Source organism: Nesoenas mayeri (genome assembly GCF_963082525.1).
Source record: "Nesoenas mayeri genome assembly, chromosome: 2".
Lineage (NCBI taxonomy): Eukaryota > Metazoa > Chordata > Aves > Columbiformes > Columbidae > Nesoenas > Nesoenas mayeri.
The window spans coordinates 107465797-107487962 of NC_137543.1; the positions used below are offsets into that span (position 1 = coordinate 107465797).

The window sequence follows — 22166 nt, forward strand, 5'->3', positions numbered from 1 at the left end:
TCCTTCTTACTGTGATATCTACGTAGTTCAGTGTTTCTAACTGTTCTGTCACAAGGCACAAGTAGCTCCAAGGTTATAACACCTCCCTCTCGCTACCAACATTTAAGTCATCGTCTGTTTCACACAGTTTCACTGCTGGCAAAATGAGGGGAGTGAGGATGCCATCACACAGGCAGAGTCCAGGTGCTGACCAAGAAACACTCAAGTCCCCATCCTTCACTTTTCAGATGTATCATTTAAAGTAATGACTCCCTCTTTTCTAGGGCACTTGGCAAAGTCTCTGCCATGACTTGACCAATGCTGGTGTTCCAGTCACAGTGACTTCTATCTCAGCATCTTTCTGTTGTGCCTCAGAACCAAACTGTGCAAGAAAATTGTAAGAGAAAAAGATGGTGGTCAGCATTTCTGGTAAAAGCATTGCCCTGCCTCTTCTACATCTACCCTCTTTATATTTCATTTCCCTTAGATGAGGGCATTTCTGCTGTGGGGTCTTAGGAGAGCGCTCATCAGTCTGGGGTTGAATAAAGAACTGCTACCGGTAGCAATTAAACCCAGGACTGAAACAAACAATAAATAAAGAGAAAGACATATAGGTTTTAAATATAGGTTTCCATTAAAAGCATTACAAAGACAACTTCTCTCATTCTGAAGACAAAGAAAAAATCCACTTCTACTAAAAAAAAAAGAAAAAGAAAAAGAAAAAAAGTTTAAAATCACCCCTTTGCAAGTAACTTTAATGAGGAAAGGTGCAGGGAAGGGAGGGGGGGAGGACTTGGAGAACTAGCAAGTGTTCAAAAGGGCAGATGCCCTCCATCTCGCTCATTTTGCAATGGCACCTTCTTCTCACACAGTCAGGTCAGAGAGCCAGAGAGTCCTCATGTGGAGGATTTCACCACCTGCTCGTACGGGGGAGGTGGTGTGTTGCAGTAGGAAGGTGGGGGTGGGTAAACCGGGTTTCCTTGTGGGGAATTGGGCTGGACGTGGAAAGCCATAGCCATGGGATTCATCACAGGTCCACCTGGATCTGTGTAATACGGCACTCCAGGTTGTTGCGACCCTGAAAGAAAGAAAAGGAGAGAAAAGGTATCAACAGCAGCAGCAGCAGCATCAGGTCCTGCTCTTCCAGGGCCTGTGCTCTGCACACTCAGACAAGTTTTCTCAAAGTTTTCATCAAAGCAAAGACAAGGAACCACCTTTCAAACTCAGGTTTGCAGAACTGCATGCAATGGAAATCAATTAGTGACACAAAAGGCACCGATGCCCCAAGCAACAACCATACGAAAGAGAAAACAGCGAGAGGTGTGGGATCCTGGATGGATGACGGGGTTTCTGCTGAGCCCTGACTCAGGTGTCAAGTGTTGTGAAAGGACTTCACAGATTATTTTGTGGTGTGGTGGATCTGTAAGTCAGAGTGCATCTCAAAAAGATTATTTCCCTTCTAGGCATGAAATGGCTAAGGAATAGACACGTATGAAGCAAAAACCCAAGTTGAAGCCAATTATGACTGGCTAACACAATGGGACAAGATTGCTTTGCACTGATTAAATTTAGGAAATTATGTTGGAGCCTGCAGGGACAAGGAAAGGAAATGTATGCACAACTGCAAAATTCCTTAGCCATGACACATGCGGAGTAACAGAGACTGGTGCCATGAGGAATAACAAAGGTGGCATATCCTCAGATATCACAATTGATAGTGGAAGAGGACTCAATGCAATTCCGGCAATTAAAGTCACATACTGTCTTTATCTCAAGATATAATTAGTTTTTTTTCTCTTCCTCTCTGTTTATTTAAATAAAGCTGGACTGAAAAAAATCATGGCTGAGCAACAGGTTTTCTTCTTTTGTTGCTAGTCTGTTTTTCCTATGACGACACAGCCTCTAAGGGATTTTCCCCTCAATCATTCTCTTCTGTGACTTGGTGACACTGGGACTCAGCATTGCCACAGAAGGAATAAAGGCTTCTTGAAGCTTAGTACTTTAAGCACTCAGGAAGGAGCTACATACCAAACCCCAAAAGTGTCTCTACAATATTAAATCAGGTAGATAAGGCATAGGGATGCCAACTGTCCCAGAGCCTTGTGGGGTCTGTCTAGGGAGATTTGTTTGGACACTCAGGAGGAAAAGAGTAAGGAAAGCAGATTGGGAATGCAGCTATTTCTTTCTTAACGCAACGATTTTTAACACACCACCACAATACTTTTAACTTTTGCCTGTGTCACCAAAGTGGGCTGCTCTGTGGCCTCTCTTTCTTTGCCACAGTGACAAGAAGCCCTTGTTCTGCTTCCATGTACAGCATCAGCGCATGGCTGTGGGAGAGCCAGGCTGGGAAGAGCAGCAGAGTCCTACCTCTCCAAAGTTTGGGCTAATACCCTCTTCTGTAGCCTTTTTCTTAAGCATTTTTGATTTAAAGTTAAATCCTGCCCAGCTCTGCATTTCTGCAGTTTCCATCCGCATAGAGAAATATGGGAGAGGTTGATGCAGCTCACTGCAGTTTGCTCTTTAGGAAAAATAAATGTTTTCATTAAAACTTCTGAGTATTATTAATGTTATTGAATTGGGGGGAATAAATGTGAACACCAACCTTTTGAGATTTTTTTTTTTTCAGTTCACTAAACTCAGCAGAAAACAATATCTAAATATCAACTTCCTTGTGGGATCAGCTCAGTATTTGCTGAGTGCCTACAAAGCGACCTAACCTTCTCTAGCACCTGAACTGCCAGTCTGGGGCTATGTAGGCTAAGGCTGAAGTGATAGATACCACCAGGTCTGCAAACTGCTGCTTGTAGGTGGGGTGTTCAATCCATTTTCCCAGTCAGGCCCACAGAAAAAACACTCCCACCTTCCAGGCTGCTGCTGGGATAGTAGAAGATGCTGCTGTTGTTCCTGCAGGGAAAGGGGGAGATGGGCAAGGAGCCCTGTTTCACAGGGTCCACCTCAACAGTGAACTGGCTACTGCTACCAAATCCAGAAGAGGAGCTAGCAGAAAATGACAACTTGGTTGACTACTAATTCCCATTGCTGTTGAATATTCTTAGAATAGTAGAAAAAAAATGGCAGGGTTAGCTCAGAGCCCAAAGCTTTGAAGTAACAGTAATAACAGTCTGGAAGCAGGTGGCATAAGCAGGTCAAAGGGCTTGTGCTTACTTTATATTTACCCACAACTTGTGCTCCATAAAGTTTGAAGAAAAAATAGAACTGTGCTCTAAAATTAAATCTGTTCTTTTCCAATCCAGCCAAAGATGCTCCCTGTTCACATAATCTTGAGGTTATTTTTCAGGCTTAGAAATATTAGTTCAGTTAGTCTGGCTTGCCCCCAAATCTCCGCTGTTGAAAAATAAATACTCTCTGCAGAAACGCTTGTTCAGTCAAGCAGAAAAAACAGATACAGAATGGAAGCCCTAAAAAAAACTCTTAGGATTTAAACAAAAAGAAAGTGAATAAAGTGACAGTTTGTGTCTGTAAGATCTTTTTATCCATTCAGACCTGTGAGAGGAGGAGGAAATGCATGTCTATGAGTACACGCTTAAGGACACAAGAAAGAGCATTTCCAAAGGCTGCAGAAGGCACAGGTGTGCAACAGCTGGTGTGACAGCAGGGACAGCCTGAATGGTGCATCTCTGCACAATGCTCCTAAGCTAGAAATGGTTTTAGGACACTTTTCTAAGCAAGTTATCTTGAGACAGCCACAATATTGCATAGAGATGTAATGGTTCAGAAGATGATTTTTGATTGAGAGGTTGGAAGCAGCAAATTTTCAGAGAGATCCCCGCTCTCATTACAAAATAGTCCATTGTATTTCCACTTCTAAGACTGTGCAACAAAACCAAACTGACAAAAAGTTGTCAGAAAAGGTGATTATTCCGTGGCTTCATCTCTCTCTAATACAACGTGTGACAAAATGACAGCCTGGGAGGAGAAGTGTCAGGCTACCAAGCGTGTCTGCATATGTGTGAGTGTGCTTTCGGGGCCACAAATTAGCACTGGCTTATGCAATCAGGCCAGTGGTTAAAAATGTCTCAGTTTGGCTTTGCTGAGGCAGGAGGAAGACAAGAAAGTACACTCAGACATAATCTCAGCACTGCAGGAGGTCTTCCAGCTAGAGGCAGTTGAATTCAAAATGCACCCTTAAGGCACAAACATCTGCTTACAGGTGGGTGTCAATATTGCAGGCCTCTCCTAACCAGGACTATCTAACAGTCAGAGGGTAAGCAATATGAAACTTAGAAAGCAGTGTTGCTAGAGAAGCCACCAGCAGGTAGATCCTCCTGATGCTCACAGCCATTGCTGAGCAACCAGACTAACAAGAGGAGAAGGATCACTTCGCTGCAGTAAAACTGTAGCACAGAGCACAGAAGGCAAATAAAAAAGAGAAGACTTGTAAAAGAGACAGACTGTGGAAGAAAAACATAAGGCTTTCATTCACCTTTACCAAATATTATAAGCTGCATTTAAAACTCTTTCTTCATGTCACTTTTATTTTGGATACCTATCGTTTTGTCTATGCTGCACAGTGAGAACTTGCTATCTTCCTTCCATGCATGGACACACAGCTGTAAAGGTATTAGGAACCACAAGAGAAGGGAACTGGAAGTCCTGTCATGCTGGATTTCAAAAACACTTGTGTACACAGCAGTTGAATTATGTTGTTTGGAAGGCAGAAGGTGTCACTCATCACAGGAGGTGGCTGCACGGTTTAGTGCCGTGCAACCCTTTGTCCAAATCCCACAGTTTCCAAAAACCAACCAAACAAAACCTCCTAAACCCGCCGTTTTTTAAATGCCTTGGCAAACCTAAGAAATTAGTGAAACTTGTTTAATGAGCAATCTCTGACCTGATGCAGTGTTGACTGGTTGTCTGGTGTAAGACACGTTAAAAGTAGGTTCTTCTACTAGTGGAGGAGGGTACATCCGCCTTCGGATAAAGAAACCAGCTCCGCAACAGAACAAAACTCCCATCATCAAAAGGAACCTAGGCAAAGAGAAGAGGGAAGTCAAAACCCACCCACATGCAGGCAGCTCGCAAACCCAGACTGTTAGTTGAAAGAAACAGTGTCCTGTAATCATCAGCCTATGAGTTTTATCCAGATTTCTTAAACAGGTTGTCTCTTGAGAGCAGGCCTATGTCATTTGAGATACAGGCATTACTTGGGGCACCTATGGATATAATACAGACATCTTTAGCAATTAGTACTATTGGCTGATGTTTTCTGGCATGTAAAATACGAATCTGAAACTAAAATGCCCTTGAATGTTTGGAAAGTCCAGGCTCATACGTGACCTTTGCCACTGGGAAACTGAACTCACATTCCAGGTCCGTAGTTTCAAACAGCACCTCTTGGACACACACCTCACTTTCACAGCATTGAGGCTGGCCAGGAGGTTTGTAGGGGACTGGCTGTACAAAGAGGAATACTATTATGCAGTTGCCCCTAAAAGAATATTCTTATATGTTCTTCAATTACTCAACACCGTAATTTTGTCTCCCATAGAAATATGGTAGACGGCATTTAAGCTCAAGCCAGAATACTGAAGCATTCAGTATTGAAGATGACAAATTTTGCTTTGTGCTTTCTAGAGAGCATACACATTCCCAAGGAAAAGGATATCATTTTGCTTCAGTTCTTCTTCTCTCAGCTCCTTTTCCAACCTGACTAAACTGTCACCATTTCCTTGCTGTTGAAATAGGCACATGCAGCAAGAGCACGTCAGATTTTGTTTTTCAAACATCAGCTTTCACTGTGTTTCCTTGATTAGTTATCAGACAATGCTAGTGACTGATTGTGAGCTCCCGTAAACACAAACCGTTGTTCTGCCTGTAATGCCACTCCACTTGAGGGCTTTTTACTGGAAGACAGTGACAACTGTGCTTTGTTTGGAAGGGATGGAAGTTGGCCAGAGGCCACAGAAGCTGGCCCGGAGTGAGCCTACACACCACACTTATCTCCTTTGGAGCATTCCCAGGTTGCTCAAGAGGAAGAGTGTGATACACTGCACGGCAGCAAGAGGTATTTCATGCAAAGGGTCAAACTCTGTTCTTGTTTCTAGGGTGGAAATGAGAGCAGAAGGAGGTCCTGTTTCCCTCAGTCAATATTAATACATTGCCTTTTGGCAGCGTTCCTGCAAAGGATTTGTTCTGAACAGAAAAACAGATTTACGACGTCACCCCAGGGATTGGGATGCAGAGCTCTTCGGTTATATCAGTACGGATTGTACACCAAAATCCCACAGTCAGCTTCAGGAAATCTCTGTATTATAGTATGTATCAGGCTTCTGTTTTTCAGTGTTTATTCGTTTTAATTTTGAAGGCTTTTTTTTTAGCAATCTTCAACTTCTCCATTAAAAAAAAAGCCTGAAATCAGGCTTTCTAGGAGAGCTTTTGCTTTCTCTCTACTGTAATGAGAAGGTTTTATTCAGGTGCTTTCTTAAATTCCTCTCCAAAAACAACTTACCTTATTTTTTCATTATGCATGTAAGAGTGATTAGTTTAAGCTTTATCCAGATTACTGAGCTGCTGGTTTCACAAGCTCATATCTTTTTGCCTTCTTTTCCCTTGCTGTCATCTACAGCAAAATCCTCATAGTCATAAATGTACTTCTCTTCCTTTTTAATTGAAGTCTCAGTTCAGCTGGCAAGAATATCTTAAACCCTGCATAAATGCACAAGGCCCCTTATACAATCCTCTCTTAATACTGGGTGCCCAACAAAAACTGACAAATGCTGCCACATGGTAGTAGCTGGAACAGGCATAAGGAATTCAGCAGTTTTGGATAAAAGCAGGACCGCTGCTTGTACAGAGCAGTAGATGCAGAAGCAAGAAAGACCAACCTGGCAGAAGTAACCTCCTTTTTCAGTGTTTTCTCTCTACATCAGGAGAATTTTCTAAGCAAAAAAACAAAGTCCTTGCATTTCTATGTACTCATACATATTACTGAATACTTGTACCCACTTCACTTTAAAATACTAGGGCTGGCAATAGCCTGATTTCAGTCCTACAAACAAGACAAGAACAGGATAAATATGTAATTCCCAAATGCCCTGACCTACCAAAAATACCATAGTCGCTGGATAGAGAGAGCTCTTACACAGCATCTTGAACCACAGCAATCCTCATAGGAGCGACATCTGCAGAAAAAAATAAAGAGAAAAGGGCATTAGGTGAATGGTTGGCACAGATTAAAATGGCATCACTGACTCTGATGCAGTTCGCACCCCTGCCTGAGACATTATTTGTGACATCAGCATAAGCTTGGGAGGCAAAGCCTCCTGGGAGTGTTCAAGACTAGGCTGGAAAAGGCTTCGAGTGACCTGATGTAGTTGAACATGTCCCTACCAATGGCAGGAGGGTCAGACAAGATGATCTTTGGAGGTGTCTTCCAACCCAAACCATTCTGTGCGTCTGATTAAGAACAGACTGCCCTTGCTCATGTAAAGTTGTCTATCACATGTACATATCTGTGGCACAGCTCTATCACTATTGAAACTACCTTTCTATATACTTCCTTCAACGCCACCTTAAAAAAAGACTGAATGTAGTGCTTGATTCTACATAAAAGGACACGTTATTAAAAAAAAAAAAAAAGGCAGTACTATTATGTTTTCTTTCACAGTAAATGAACACTGAAAACCTCAAACGTGAGCCATTTTGGGGTTTATTCACTGCAACGGACACGGATTGCAAGGTCAAAACTGCCAAATCACTCATTCTTTGTAAATCAGTGGTTTTCAAACAGAGAAACAGAAATTTCAAATTTAATGTCATTTTTTGCTTCTCAGAAGTTGCACTGAACTGCAACTGCCAACAACTCCCATTATTTAAGTAGGCGTTCCTCTAAAAAAACAAACCAAAACAAAACCAAACACATTTTTAATTAATATTTCATAAGGAATAGAATAGTTTTAAAGGTATTATAGCATCAACCACTGTAAGCACAAGGTACAGCTCCACTATGTACCAGCAGCTACATACAGCATCCTCTGAACAATTTCTATGGTAACTGCCATTCCCCACACCAAAGAAACACTTTATGTATTTAGTAGGATAAAGGGCAGAGGTATCACAGAAATCATGCTATGTGACAGTCTCAGATGAACACATTCAGGTTATCATATCCCTATACCAAAGGAAAAGAGGAGGTTACTACAACCGGATCAATGTTTTTAATAGTGTTCACATCTGCATGCTCAAAGCAGAGATTTAATTAAGCATCTGGTTTGGGAAGATTTGCCCAACTAACTGCATGACTGTCCTGTATTTGTACACAAATATAAAAAAAAAAAAAGAAAAAAAAATCAATTGGATAATTGTACAGACAATTGCACATTTACACGCTCAATTAACAAGCCTTCACTCACAAAATACATCAAGTCACATAGGCTTCAGCCTCTAATTTGGTCCAGAGGAGGATGCTCTACGGATACATAATAAGTTGTTTTGCAAGTGAAAACAGTTACATGCTGTTCTGATGACAAGTAGGCAGCATTTATTTAAGCAAGTTGAAGGATCTGACATGATTAGCAAGGCAAGGTCCATTAATATACTCAGGCACTCGGTGTGAGATTCAAGCAGAGTAAGTTGCTCATGCCAAAGGACAAAATACCCACTTTGCTGTCCTAGAACTTGAAGACATCCCTATCTCCAGCCTTTCTTCTGTAAAGCTTGTCAGGACCCAAACAACTGCTCATACTCAAAGCTACCAGATCTCACAAAACTACTAATGAGACTTAGCGAGCCAGCATTAACTTCAGTCCCATCAGCACCAAGAAATTCAGCATCACTCCATGCTCCCCAACTGGGGTCAACCCAGTAAGAGCTTTCAAGACATACGTTAAATACATGCACAGGATCGGGCCCCTTACGAAACAGGGTGGCAGCCACTCCCTTCTGTATAAACGGTGGTCATGGTCCCCTTTTGCTTTTTAACACACTTGTGGTTGGAGCACCTCATCCACGTTGATGGGCACTTGTTCCTTTCCCTGATACTGCACAGCAAAGACTTCAAGGCTTGTCAGGCCAGAAAAGCAGAGCCAGGGCCAGGAAACAGAGCCCATAAAGCTAGAAGGAAGGAGGTGGAGGTGGCAACTGAACATTGATCTCTTCCTTTGTGGGCAACTTGTGCTAGCAAATAAAAAAAGCTTCCCACCCCTTCCTGCTGCTCCAAGTTTTAAAAGAAAAAGCCACACTCTCATCCATGAAAGAAAGGGAATGAGTTCCCAGCATCATTTGGGTCTGCCCTCTTGTAGCTTTTCTTGAGGCAGGTAAGGCCAAATTATAGAAGGATTTTATGGATGTGAGCAGTCTTTGTCTCTACATGCTGGCTCTGTCAACCTAGACACCTACGCCCAGCCATAAGTGGGACAGGGAGCAGGTAGGCCTCTCGCTCCAAAGCCATTCTGCAGATCAAGCCCCAAGAGGTGGACTTGTATTAAAAGTTAAACTAAAACAGAGAGCGTAGGGAGGCAGAACATACTCTTCCCCTGTGCCCACCCTTGCCAAGCATTTGCATCTGTTTTCTCCAGAGCCAGAAGAGATGGGAAAGGGCAACTTTAAGATAGGTAATTATGGCTGTTCAAGCCATCAAAATTAAATCAGTATCTGTATGGTGAGCATAGTAACTGAATTTACTTTTTAATCTCCAAATTGTCTAGGCTACAAGTCAGCACCATTTTTAAGCCTCAGTGGCTCAGCTTTTCTTCCTGCAAGAGAGGACTAAAGCACCAGCTGGAAGACAGTAAGGCTCAACTGCTGAATGTTTATGAAGCTCCTGAGACCACTGATGGCAAACAAACAGACCATCAAAGAGAAGTTTCATCTCCTACATGGATGACTGCACTTTCAAATGGCTGAAAACAATGATGCAAAGGCTGGAGGAGTCTCACTACAGCTGTGTTTAGAGAAGCTCCATTTTCCAATAGCCAGTAAGCTTTCTGAGGTAACTCATCCATGGCTAAGCACTGCATTTGCTGGGTGGATCTGTGAAGCTAAATCAGTATCATGACTTGGCGGGAAATCCCTTTGAGGTTTGACATTAGCAACCTGTTCACTTTTTACCCATAAAACCAAATGGGCACTTGATTTTGCATGCCTGTGAGTGTGGACACAGGTACCTGTATGTAGGAGCCTGGAACTGAGCATGACAAAATGCTAACAACCTGCTGTTTGTATTCCCCAGAAGCACCAAAAAAAGACTGAAAGAACAAACAGCCCATTTGCTGATACTGCCGGCAGGCTACTGCAGAAGCTTTGCTGATCTCTTGTTCTTGATCAATGCACCATGAAAAAAACAACACAACTTCTGCCAACATTGATCCCAATTACAAAAAAATAACTTAACAAGCCATATTTATTAGCAGGCAAAAGATGACAATAAAATCAGCTTATTAATGTAGTAACACACAAGCTCAAGTATAATCAGTCTTTGCTGTACTATCTCTTACTGCCTGACAGCAAATCCCAGCAGAATTAAGACCCTAGTTTGAAAAAAAAGCAAACAATTAAGCACACATATATGTATTTATTGAATTCATATGCATATTCTTTAAATTACACTCATGCTTTGACTCTGCTTAATAGGGAAGGACTGCTTGTGTCCAATGCCAGTTGAAGAAGAATGAGGCTTACTATCCTGAACTGAACACATCACCTACAGAAGATGTTTCTAAAGCCATTTTCCCTCTTTCACACCGGAGAACTGCATTTCCCTCAGACCAGTGTTTGTCTCATTGACAAAAATTTAACCCATTATGTGGGACAAGACGTGATCCATTAGTTAGCTGGGTAATCTGCAGCTTCACCAAGCATACGATCCCTATTTGAAAACTGTCTGCAATGTGATTTATGATGTAGAAGGCACATCTTGTCATTCATAATTCAGTAGAGTGAAATGAATGCATGTGCACGTCCAACAACTTGTTCTGCCAGCACACCAAGGAACCACTGTGTCAGAGATCAAAATTACACTGCATGTCAGATCACAGCAACAAGTTTTTTGTCTAAGTTTGCACCTAAATCATGACGCTAAATTTCTTTCCTTAATGGACAAGCAAGGTGTGAAGTTTCACATAAGGGTATATGGTACGACCCAAACCCCACAAACCAACACCAAACTTGCATGTGTTCTCTGGATAATAACTGCTCAGTGCAATGGTCCAGGAGCTCTTATCCATTTATATCTACATCTACAGAGCTGAACAAGTCCTTTCTTAGGAGAGCTACTGCAGGGAAGAACTGCACCTAAAAATAATTCCCTGAGTGGGACTTGCTGAAAACTAGATAAATTAAAGAGATAAAGGAGGGATTACAGTCTTCAGCAGACTGTATGGCCACAGTGGTCTGACAACATTGCCTCTTCTCACACAACATGGCTGTTCCCTATCAGTGCCATCTCTTTGACACACAGGCTGTAACATTCTTACGTTTCCTCCCTAAACTGTTTGCATCACATGTGCCAAAATCTGGTTTAACATTTAAGATGTTTGACTGGCAATGTCTTTTGGAAGAGTAAAACAGAACATAAATTGTTAATCCACACGTAGTGGCAGCAACCCTGCTGCAGGCACAGGGACCGAGAGAGGGTAAAAGAAAACCACAAAACCCACACAACAACCAGACACTGTAAACTGTATGACCTCTAACCAGTGTCCTGTACACAAGCATGACTTTAATTTCAAAAAAGGCTGCATGCCATTGAAAGGTTGAATGATTACCACATGTGTGTATTTTTGGGGGATGGCTAGCAGCATCAGATGAAGCTACAGAAGTCCCAGCTGTGGTCTTGATACTGGCACAGGCTTAAGGCCAGAAGAAGAAGCCCAAGTGTTCACAAAAACAGGAGGGGATAGACCGCTGAAGACTGCATCACCTCCAAGCAGACTCAGTGCTGAGCCCTCAAAGCCAGAAGGCTCAGGTCTGCTACCACCAAACAGACGAAGGCAGATAGCTGAAGTGTGCATATGTATTTACTTGTTCTAGGACCAAAAACACTTAAAAAAAAAAAAATTAATCTGCTTGGAATTCAACTGCCAGGATACAGTGATGCTGAACAGAGAAAAATCAAATGAGCCATGAAACAAAAAGAAAAACAAAGCAGGCAACCACCACAAAGCAACTAGCAGAAACAATTATGGTGAAGCTCAGTGTCTTGTCTGTGCTATAAGTGAGGAGTAATGCCACTGAGTTCAACCGGATTACACTGACACAAGACTCAGAATTAGACCTGAAGGATGAGGAATGAGGATCAATAGAAGGTGTACCAAGTATCTGAGAGAGAGTTATTTTTCTACCAAGCTTATTTCACCATTGATTAGTTCATTTCAGACCATTCCATACGTGCATTTCCATCTCCCAATAAAAAAGCAGTTTTTGAAGCAAAGCCATTGCCCATGCTGCTATGTAAGGAAAGATCAGGTTACTGACTGCATATATAGGGAAGACCACCAGACAAGTGGAGAAGCTTGATGCTACAAGCATGGTGGAGAGGTTATTCCAAGGAATCTATCTTGCTACAGCAGCCCACTAAACATGGAAATCCACAGAGAGTCCAACTCTGCCCTCAGGAGCCCGACCTAAGTAACTGTTTATGAGTCCCAAAGTGGTTTAATCTCTCTCCAGAAAGACACTGCAACACAACGGCCACATCCCTGCGCTACCATTCATTTAAATGTTTGAGGAGCAGCAACACAGGTAAGGTCTTTGCCTGATGGAGCAGAGTGATAGGCAACATCTGCTTTCCAACCTTGGTCTTAGAGCTGGTTGTGTCTCCTTGGCATGTCTCCATACACAGCCTAATTCTTAGCAGAGACACACCTCCATCACAGTTACCTGCAGTCAGAGGCACTCAGCATCCAAAAGAATTTATCAGCTTTTCTTATATATAGCAAAGGTGACCACCCAGTGCATATATGAACAGTGCCTTGCAAAATGTAGGTCTGATTTTGGCAAATATATAACTATATATATATATAGCTGCTTCATTGATGAATGAAGCCATGACCTCAGTGGAACATCTGTACTTGAGAGTAAAGCACTGTCACTGGTACCAAGGAGAGCACTAGAGATATAGTTACCCAGGCACTTGATAAATCACTCAGCCCTTAACTACATAAGAAATGGTAAGGCAAAAAGGAGGGAAGGAGCTGTCAAATCATTTTTCTACAGAGCAGAAACAACAGAGACAGAAGCAGTATTTGTTCAGTCCTGTCCTCTTTTACACAACTAAAATCAGGAGTTGGATTCAATGATCCTTGTGGGTCAGTTCCAACTCAGGACATTCTGTGATTCAATTCTATGAAAGTCTATGATGAGACAAGATACTTGACTCATGCCCTTCACACAGACAGGATAAACAAGAGCAGCCAACAGCTGAAAAAGGGATTATTTCTTAATTATTCTTCAGGTGAAGAACCTATAAACACAGTCTGTGCAAGAACTCAGCAGAATATGGTAAATCCTCCCTCACTTCTGATGGGATGAGAAGTATTTGCTTAGCTGTTCCTATCAAACTGACCCTTCTGCAAACCTTCTGCTACCCAATAATTTGCTGTAACTCCAGCCCTCTCTTCTCAGATCCCAGGAGGAAAGCTACTCTACAAGAAGGACCCTCCTTCTTGTCTGTAAAGGCAGCAGGTCTCTCCACATGGCTTTCTGGCCTGCTCATATCCATCTAGAAATTTCCTCTGCTCCTCTTGTGGCAGAACCTAGCAGGAATTGCTGTGGTTTAGACTTTGTTCCATGGCAGTATATGGTACCTTAAACAGCCATTTTTCAATATGGGATCCAGGCCTTTCTGCTGCAGAACAAAGCAGAGAAACAGCATAGCTTAAGGTTCCAACAAAAAGTAAGCCACAGATAACCTATACGACAAGTTTTAATTTTCTGGAGGTGGAATTGTGAATTTCTCATATGAACAGGACTGAGGACTTCTAGTTAATCATCAGGCCCCTTATTAAACACACAATTAGCTCTTCATATCTCAAGCTGCTCCCAGTGGGTGAGCAGCCCTACTGCATCTAATTGCTGCTCTGAAAGATTATAAGAAATCTGCTGGTAGGGGGCGATGGATGTCCATGAATTTGCTACCTGCCTGCACAGCAAATCTTTTTTCTTCACACAGCTAGAGCAGGATCATACACAGAGAAGGACATAGGTTCTAATGGCCAGCAGTTAGGTGCCACTAAGTCTTTCAAAATTTTAATTCCTGGTATCTCTATACAGCAAGGTTTAGAAGGTTTGAGATGACTTTGAGGTCAAGTGATCCTTGATGCTGTCCACTGGAGCTCAAACCAGGCACGAGCCTTCCTGTCCCACTGACATGTAGCCAGAAGAAATGGCTTCTCAGCCTCAAATTAGGGTTCTTACCCAGGACATGGAAGAGTTAATGCTTTGATGAATATTTCAAGTCAAATAGCCCCAAGAGGAAAAACACATGATGAGCCACAACTGTGGTTATTGCATCTTCTGGAAATGAGAGGGGAAGGACTGGGTTCCCTGCTCCCCCTGAGCCAGAGCAGAGCCTGGATTCAGAGGAATACTCCACGAGACATTGTCCCCCCTTCTTCCTTCCTCTCCTTTCTCAGAACAGGCTGCCTAAACCTGGTCAGCCTCCAACTCTGAAATTGTTCAGAGCTTCGAATCTCAAATTAGGTCAGTCACCTGCTTGATTGCCTGTGAAGGCTGAGATATTAAATCCCTCTCCTCTCCTCAAAACTCACTCCTAGCAAGTTGACTTGGTTGTTAATTTGGTAACCTAATTCTCCCCAGGCTGTGCATTGGACAACCAATCCATCGAAGTAAATTCAAGTGCTTGGCAAGGCATCTAGCAGCTGGGTCATTACAGCAGTCAGGACCACAACCTCATCAGATCCATCAACATCAAGGGAATCCAGTGCCTTATTTGAAGCAAGGAATGTATCACCTTAGGGCACAGACTAGTGAAGCTACTTGCAATGTTTTGTACCCTTATTGTTTATGGCCACATAGGACTGAGCAAACATACCAATGGTGGTACATTTTTGTTGCCTTTATAGACAGATGGTCTGATAATGACTGCTGTCATCCTTCACGATGCAAACTGTGCACTTGCGTTCTTGCCTTGAACGACATATGCAATCAGGTCCTTCCTGTGGCTGCTCGCTGCTAAATTGGTGGCCCTGGCCTGAATCAGGTCTCCATTTCTGTACGGTGCCGGCCATTCAAGGGCCCTGGAAGCGTGCAAAACCCTAACACTGCCTCCCTCTCCCTCCTCCATGCTGGCTTCAAATCAAATGGAAGATTAAATCAACAGCTAGATTACTGCCCTAAGCACACACCTGCTGACACTTCATGCAGCTGTAATTGCAATGGGAAAGCTAAGTGTATCATCAGAAAAGCCAACTTAATTAAAGGCAGTAAACATAACAGGATGTAGAGCACAGGAATTAGCTCCCATCCTGCAACATACCCTGTGTCTGGATTGGGGGGTTTTCTCAGCCTCTTGTACCCACACTGATGGAAGAAGTAATCTCTAAGCTATCTGAATAAAAATAACTTTTTTAATATTTTCATCTGGAACATTTTGCAGGTTCTTGATAATGCACAAAATTATTATTATAGAGTGATCACCAAGCACATAAGAGATTACATTCAAAACCCAGATGAACACGACTGTGTGATAAATCCCACAAAATTTAATCTGAAGAGAGGTGTGTGGAAATGCAAAAGAAATTTATTTCAAAAACCATAAAAACCCACAAACAATACAATCAGCATTGTTCTCCACAATAAGAAAAGTAATTGACTGTTCCCATGTAGGGCAGTAACATGTTTTAAACATGAAGAATATTGTTTAAACATGAAGAATATGCAAACATTCCTTTTTTAGGTTTACAATTATGTCCTCATACTAATTCTAAATGAAAAACAGATTTAATCAACATAAATGTGTACACGTGCAGCTGTCTGCTGCATGCTGTAAACTACTTTCTATGGCAAAAACACATTAGCCTAAAAATACAGGACTTCCATCTGCACATGCTTTTAACATTAATTCAAGTCCTGCTTCGGATAAGAATTGGAAGAGGTTACAAGATGCTGCTCCTCTATGTTTATTCTGTTCTTCATGCATTTACCAGCAGCGATGATTAACATTTTTTTTCTAAAGATAGTTTCTCTGTTTATTTCTGGAGGTCTTTCAACTAGTAGCACACCAGTGAACAGTCAAAACATACTTAGCCAAGGAACCCACGGCTGAGCTCCAGTTCAAAAGTCAGTATTCAGGAGGGGAAAGCAGGTACAGGCTACCAAGGAGGAATTTAGAAATCATCACATGCACAAGCAGGTGTGACGTTAGGAAAGCCAAACCTCACCTACAACTGATAGTTGCAAGGGACACCAAGTGCAGCCAGAAGAGCTGTTACCCCTACACTGGCAGTGGATGGTATCTGTGGACAAGCCAGAGAGCAGCTGATGTCATTTAGCTCAACTTCAGCAAGGCTTTCCTCACTGTCTGCCATAATACTCTTTTAACCAAGTTCAGATATTACAGTCTGGAGAGGTGGACAGCTAGATTGGTTTACACCCTCCCCACAATCCCCCTCACACAAAGGCAAAAAACAAACAAACCAACCCCACAAAACCACAAACTGGCTGTTTGGTGGTGTTCCGAGGGCAGTGGTCAACGTGTCACAATCTTCCTAGAGAGTATGAAGTAATCACTGGTAGTACCACAGAGGTTTGGACTTGTCCTGTTGACAAACGTTGCTGGAATTGGTCATAGAGTACTTTCACCAAGTTTTGGAGATGGTCCCAAACTGGGGATCAGTCAATGAGCTCAAGGGCAGGGGCTGCCACTCAAAGATTTAGACTGGTTGGAGGAATAGCCTGACAGGAACCTCATGAAATTGAACAAAACCATATGCGAAGTCTTGCCTGTGGGAAGGATGGACATCTTGCTGGCTGTGAAGCAGCTCTGCTGAAAACGCCCTAGGGGTCACGGTAGACAGCAATATGAACATGAGCTAGCAGTGTGCCATGACAGCAATAAAGGCCAACAGCATCCTGGACTGTGTCAACAGAAGCCTAGACAGTGGATAAAGGCAAGTAACTACCACCTTTCACTGAGAACTTGTTGGACCACATCTAAAATACCACATTTGGTTTTGCCATCCCCAGTAAAAAGGATGAAACTGATGAACTGGAGCAAGCTCAGCAACGGACCACCAAGATAGTCAGAGGCTAGGGTACCTGCCCTATGAGGAGAGGTTGAGGGACTTGGGCTTGCTCAGTCTAGGGAAGAAATGGTTTTAGAAGGACCCAAGAGCAACTTGCCAGTAGGCCAAAATGAGTTACCATGAAGATGGAGCCAGATTGTTCCTAGTGGTGCAGAGTGGGACAACAACGATGGATGTAAACTGAAACAAAAATTGGTTCTGACTAGGTGTGTGGGAAAACTTATCCACCATGAAGACAGCCAGGCAGCAGATCATGTTGCCCAGAGAGGTTGTGCTATCTTCCTCCTTGGAGTTTTCCCAAGACCTAACTGGTTGAAGGCCTGAGCAACCTGGTTGACCTCATCGCTGACGCTGCTCTGAGCAGGAGGGTGGACTGGAGGTCTCCTGAGAACCCCTCCCACCTCAGTTATTCTCTGTTCTCTAATCAGCATTAGTCTCCTTTCCTCACTACTTCTCTTAGAATATTACTTTATTAAAAAATTCAATACACAATAATACATCAGGATGAGCTGAAATAATGTTGACTTAATACTGGACAGCATCAAAGCTCTTTCCTCCCTCCTAGTGAGCCAACTCCCCCCCACCCCGTGGGCAACTACTTCACTGACCCAGTGACATTGGCCATGCTATTTCTAATGCTGTGGAGATGTGCCTACCACTCGTACTCAAAGATATTTGTGCTGCTTTATAAACATGCCACAGAGCCTGGGAAGGAGAGGATTAGAAACACGTAGGTTCTAGCATCTGGAATTTATCACCTCATTAAAATCTCCAATGTGACTGTAGCTAACAACAGGAGGAAAAGTAAACAGAGACCTATCAGATTGGTCCTTCATACCCAGGAATATGCTTCACCCTGCAATAAGGGAAACATTCACAATCACTCTAATGAAACTATTTTCATCAGCAAAATGTAAGGCAGCCTTCCCTCTACTATTAAATCACAATTTAGAAGTGGAAAAAACAATTGGGGTATCTTAAGTGCTGCTGGCATCTGCCTACAGAGACAGTGATTTCACAATCTAATGCATTCACTATATTATTACTAACATTATTGCCAAGTAAGAGAAGTATGTTGACTGTCTCTTCCACCAACCACCAGCACTTCAGGTACATCTACAATAACACTGAGCTGGCTTATTTAAGTGAGAGTGGGATGAGGATCCTTGTAGAGGATCGGAGTCAAATCTGTTAAGACGTCTTTAATTCTGAATTGCTTTCTGTGCATGTACACAAGCAGATGTATGATCTAGCTCTTTAAGCAAAGTCAGGAATAACTTGGCTCCCTGATTTTCCAAAGGATAAGAACTAGACTCCAATGACTAATTCCTTTCTCTGCTTCATATTTGTTTACTTATTCTTCCAGGCCACATAAATAAATGGTTTTTGCTGAAGCAGGAGAAAAGTAGCAACTGGCAATATCTTGTGACTAGAACACAGAGAAATGGTTGGTTTGGGTAGTGAAGTAAGCTAAGAGCAGTCTCGGAAATTTTCTTATCAACACTAGAAGACTAATGTATGTCTCTAAAATTCCCGGGAAGCTTTACATGATGGCTTCTAGCCTGAAATAAGCTGTATCTTAAATTAACAGATTGACATAGACGAGGTAGAAAAGTTTGGAAAATGATCAATTCCTCAGACCAGCCTTAAGAAACTTGCTTGAAATAAACTAAAGCTTACTGTTGAGCTATGAAGGCTAGAACAATTATGCCAAGTGTAAATTTTAAATTGTACTAATGCCATTAACTACTTGGACAGAGACATGTATCATTAGTTTTGTAACAGCGACGTCCAGCCTTCACCTTAGCTGTTAATACAGCAAGCATAACCGACAAGTTTTAAGAAAGCTTTAAGCAACATCTCTAACAGCTTTTTCTTTTTAAAATAATTAAAAAAAAAAAAAAGTTCAAGCTCCAAAAGAACAGTCAAATCACTGCAAATTTTACCCCCCAATCTAGCTGAATTTCCAGTACACTTATTTTGGCACAATGATTTCTTATCCCATGTTCCTCTAACTTTGCAGACACAGTCTTATCTCTGTGTTTGGATGGCTGAAGTAGAGCCTTTACAGGAAAGATTAACTCAGCTATCTTGCTTTTAAACTTCTGATAAAAGCAACAAACCATTTTATGTGACAGTCCACCTTGGACTTCTATTACTCTGAGCAACTGAAAGAGAAGCAGGCACCTTCGAGGAGGATGTGCCTGCTCAGAAGAGATAAAGCATATGGACATGTCAGTCCAGGGATGGCTTGGTCTGAGTACGCCACACTAGGTCTGTGAATAGACACAAGATGTGGTATTTCTGAGCTGACAAGCCAACCTTTTCATTATAATACAAAGTGTCCCCAAGAGACACCTGACACACGGTCAGCACGGGATTGAAATCACAGGGAAATCATTAAAAAGGATTGCATTGCTGGGTTTCATAACTCTCCAAAGATAGCCTCAAGACCAAAGGAGAGACTACATATGTTAATTGGGTAGAAAAAGCTTCTGTCAGAAAACCAGTGACAGAAAGGAATGGAATCTATTGCAAACTCGTTTGACTAAATATATCTGCTTCTTTCCAATTGTTGCTACAGAAATTGTAGGATAAAATAAAACCTGTTTCACTATAGCACATCCTTGTTCTCGATTTGCACAGAGCATATATTCTCAGGGTAAAGTTACATATTATGCCTTTAGAAGATTTAACATCTAACCATATGCTGATGGATAAGATCCTACTCATACCTCCTCCCCCACAATATGCAGAATACTCCTTTCCCATTTCACCAGTGTTCACCAAGAATCGTACCAAGCTGATTCAACACTGACTCAAATGTGCTGAAATGAACAACTTTCTGTGGGATCAGCAAGTTGAATTAATTCATTGAAGGGTCAAACAAGTGCCAAAGCAATGGGACTTCATTGTGCCCTTCCTCCACCATACAGGTGTGAAAAGACAGAACAGGTAGGAAGCAGCTGAGAACCATAGACAAAAGAAACTGAAATTGCAGAAGTAACAATGTAGGAAACCGCAGGAACCACAGACGTCAATGTCCTTCCTATCATTTTGGTGGAAGCACCCTTTAAACCTACTGGGCTCCTATGCACTCAAATACCCTCTCTTCCCTCTTTTCCACATTTCTTCACTTGTCACACGTTATCTATTCTTTGAGCTTTACTGTTCCCAAATCCTTGTTGTCTTTTCTTAGTGCTCCTTCTTCCCCACTTTAATTTATAATCGCAATAACAACAATAGCATTAATGTGACACTCATCACCATTGCAATCATCCCTGAGCACAAATATCTTACCCCTTTTCCCCTTCGTTTTTCCATTTACTTACGCTATCCAAGGGACTGACAATCGCAACATGCTCATACAATGGCTCAGATAACAGGGTGCTGCAGTAAAAACCACACACAAAACTACTACTAACAGTCTTCTGATTGACCTGACATAGTGAATATACAATAGTCTTCCCCCCACATCAAAATGTCTCCCAAACCAACCAGCAACCCACCAACACCACAGCCCCTTCTACAACTTTCTTCCTGCCAATATTTAAAGCTGTGCGCAGTTCCAATTAACCTCTTTGGCAGATCATAAAATAAACACACCACACTTTTCTGGAAGATACTCCATTTCAGCACATGAAGAAAACTGTGAACTAGTTCCCAAAAAGAAAACAATTAGAAAATAATCTTGCATGCATCACATCTATTGGAGAGAGTGAGCCTCCCTCTTGTACCCCTTGCTTTTGCAGCACTCAGTATGTATTTACCTATGGCATAAAGAGCCTGAGCTAACACCCCATATTCAAGTAGCTACCCCTTTGTATTACAAAGGGAGACAAACATGGGCTGAAAAAGCATGTGGGCAGAAACGTAAGCAGAACACCAAGGTGATGATGAATAACACACTCCTGAATGTCAAGGTGCAGTGGGATTTTCATTATTTCATAACATCCCAGCTTCTTTCCCACGTTGCAGCAAAATAAAATAAAATGTAGGTGGAACTAAAGTCCTGTTGTTATTAGCATGCAAAGAAAATGAATTTATTGAAATTCACCCATCTGTTCTGGCTGACCATTTATGAGTAATTCTCAACATTTCAGTCACCTGAAAAAAAGACAGTGAGTTCTAGGCACAAACACTTCCTAAGCAGTTAATAGTCAGGATCACAGATGATTAAGCCACACAGTGTTTCATCCTTTCAGTGAGCTTTGTTTCTTGCCTGGCTTACTGGCTGCTTTTTGTCTCTAGCATTTCTCTCTTGTTTCTGGCAGATGAAGTGGAGGTGGAGAAGAAAATGGAGGAAAATTCTTGGGCAGCATAAGGATTACAGTAATTTCCAATCCTTCAGCAAGGAAGAGCTTGCTCAGGGAACAGATGACCTAATGCTGCTACCTACTCCTCAACCTCACTATTTTTTTTTTTAAACTCATGTTTACAGATGTTTGCAATCATAAAGTTATACAACCCAGGGACAAAGTTTAGTACGTTCATGTCCTTTCTGCCCCCAAATCCACAGGGAAGATACCTCCTACCCACACTTTTCCTTCACCTTTTTGGTGTTGCTGTGGGCAATTTAGAACAGAAAACTGCAATTCAGAGAGACCCTCAGCCATGAACCAACAGGTCATTGACATATCGTTCACACTCAAGCCTGATGTGAACATATATGCCACTTATTAAATGGACAGGTATGCCACAGATAACAAATCATCCCAACTCCCTAAATTAAACAACAGTATTAGCAGAGGGACAAACTTACTGTCAAAGCATTCTTGGTATTCTGCTCGATTACCTGCCCTTGCTCAAAACAAAGGGAGAACTGTCCTCACAGGGCTCTACTTATGTTTCCCTTCCAGTGTTCTGAAATAAGAGCTGTTTAAGATCTTGCACTTTTGTTTTCAAATTGGAAAGGTCACCTGGACTGGGTGGCAAAACGAGTCTGTACACTATTTTAAATAA

General features: G+C 42.1%; 1 protein-coding gene across 1 annotated transcript in view; it reads right to left on the bottom strand.

Moving 5' to 3' along the window:
* Positions 1–354: 354 nt before the first annotated feature.
* Positions 355–22166, bottom strand: part of VOPP1 (VOPP1 WW domain binding protein) — a gene marked incomplete at its 5' end in the record, with an annotated part of 66539 nt that continues 44727 nt past the window's right edge. The window contains 3 exons of the mRNA XM_080340118.1: positions 355–1057; positions 4835–4971; positions 7047–7124. Coding sequence (XP_080196244.1) covers positions 876–1057; positions 4835–4971; positions 7047–7124 — 397 coding nt within the window. The 3' untranslated portion in view covers positions 355–875. The remainder of the gene's footprint in view (positions 1058–4834; positions 4972–7046; positions 7125–22166) is intronic.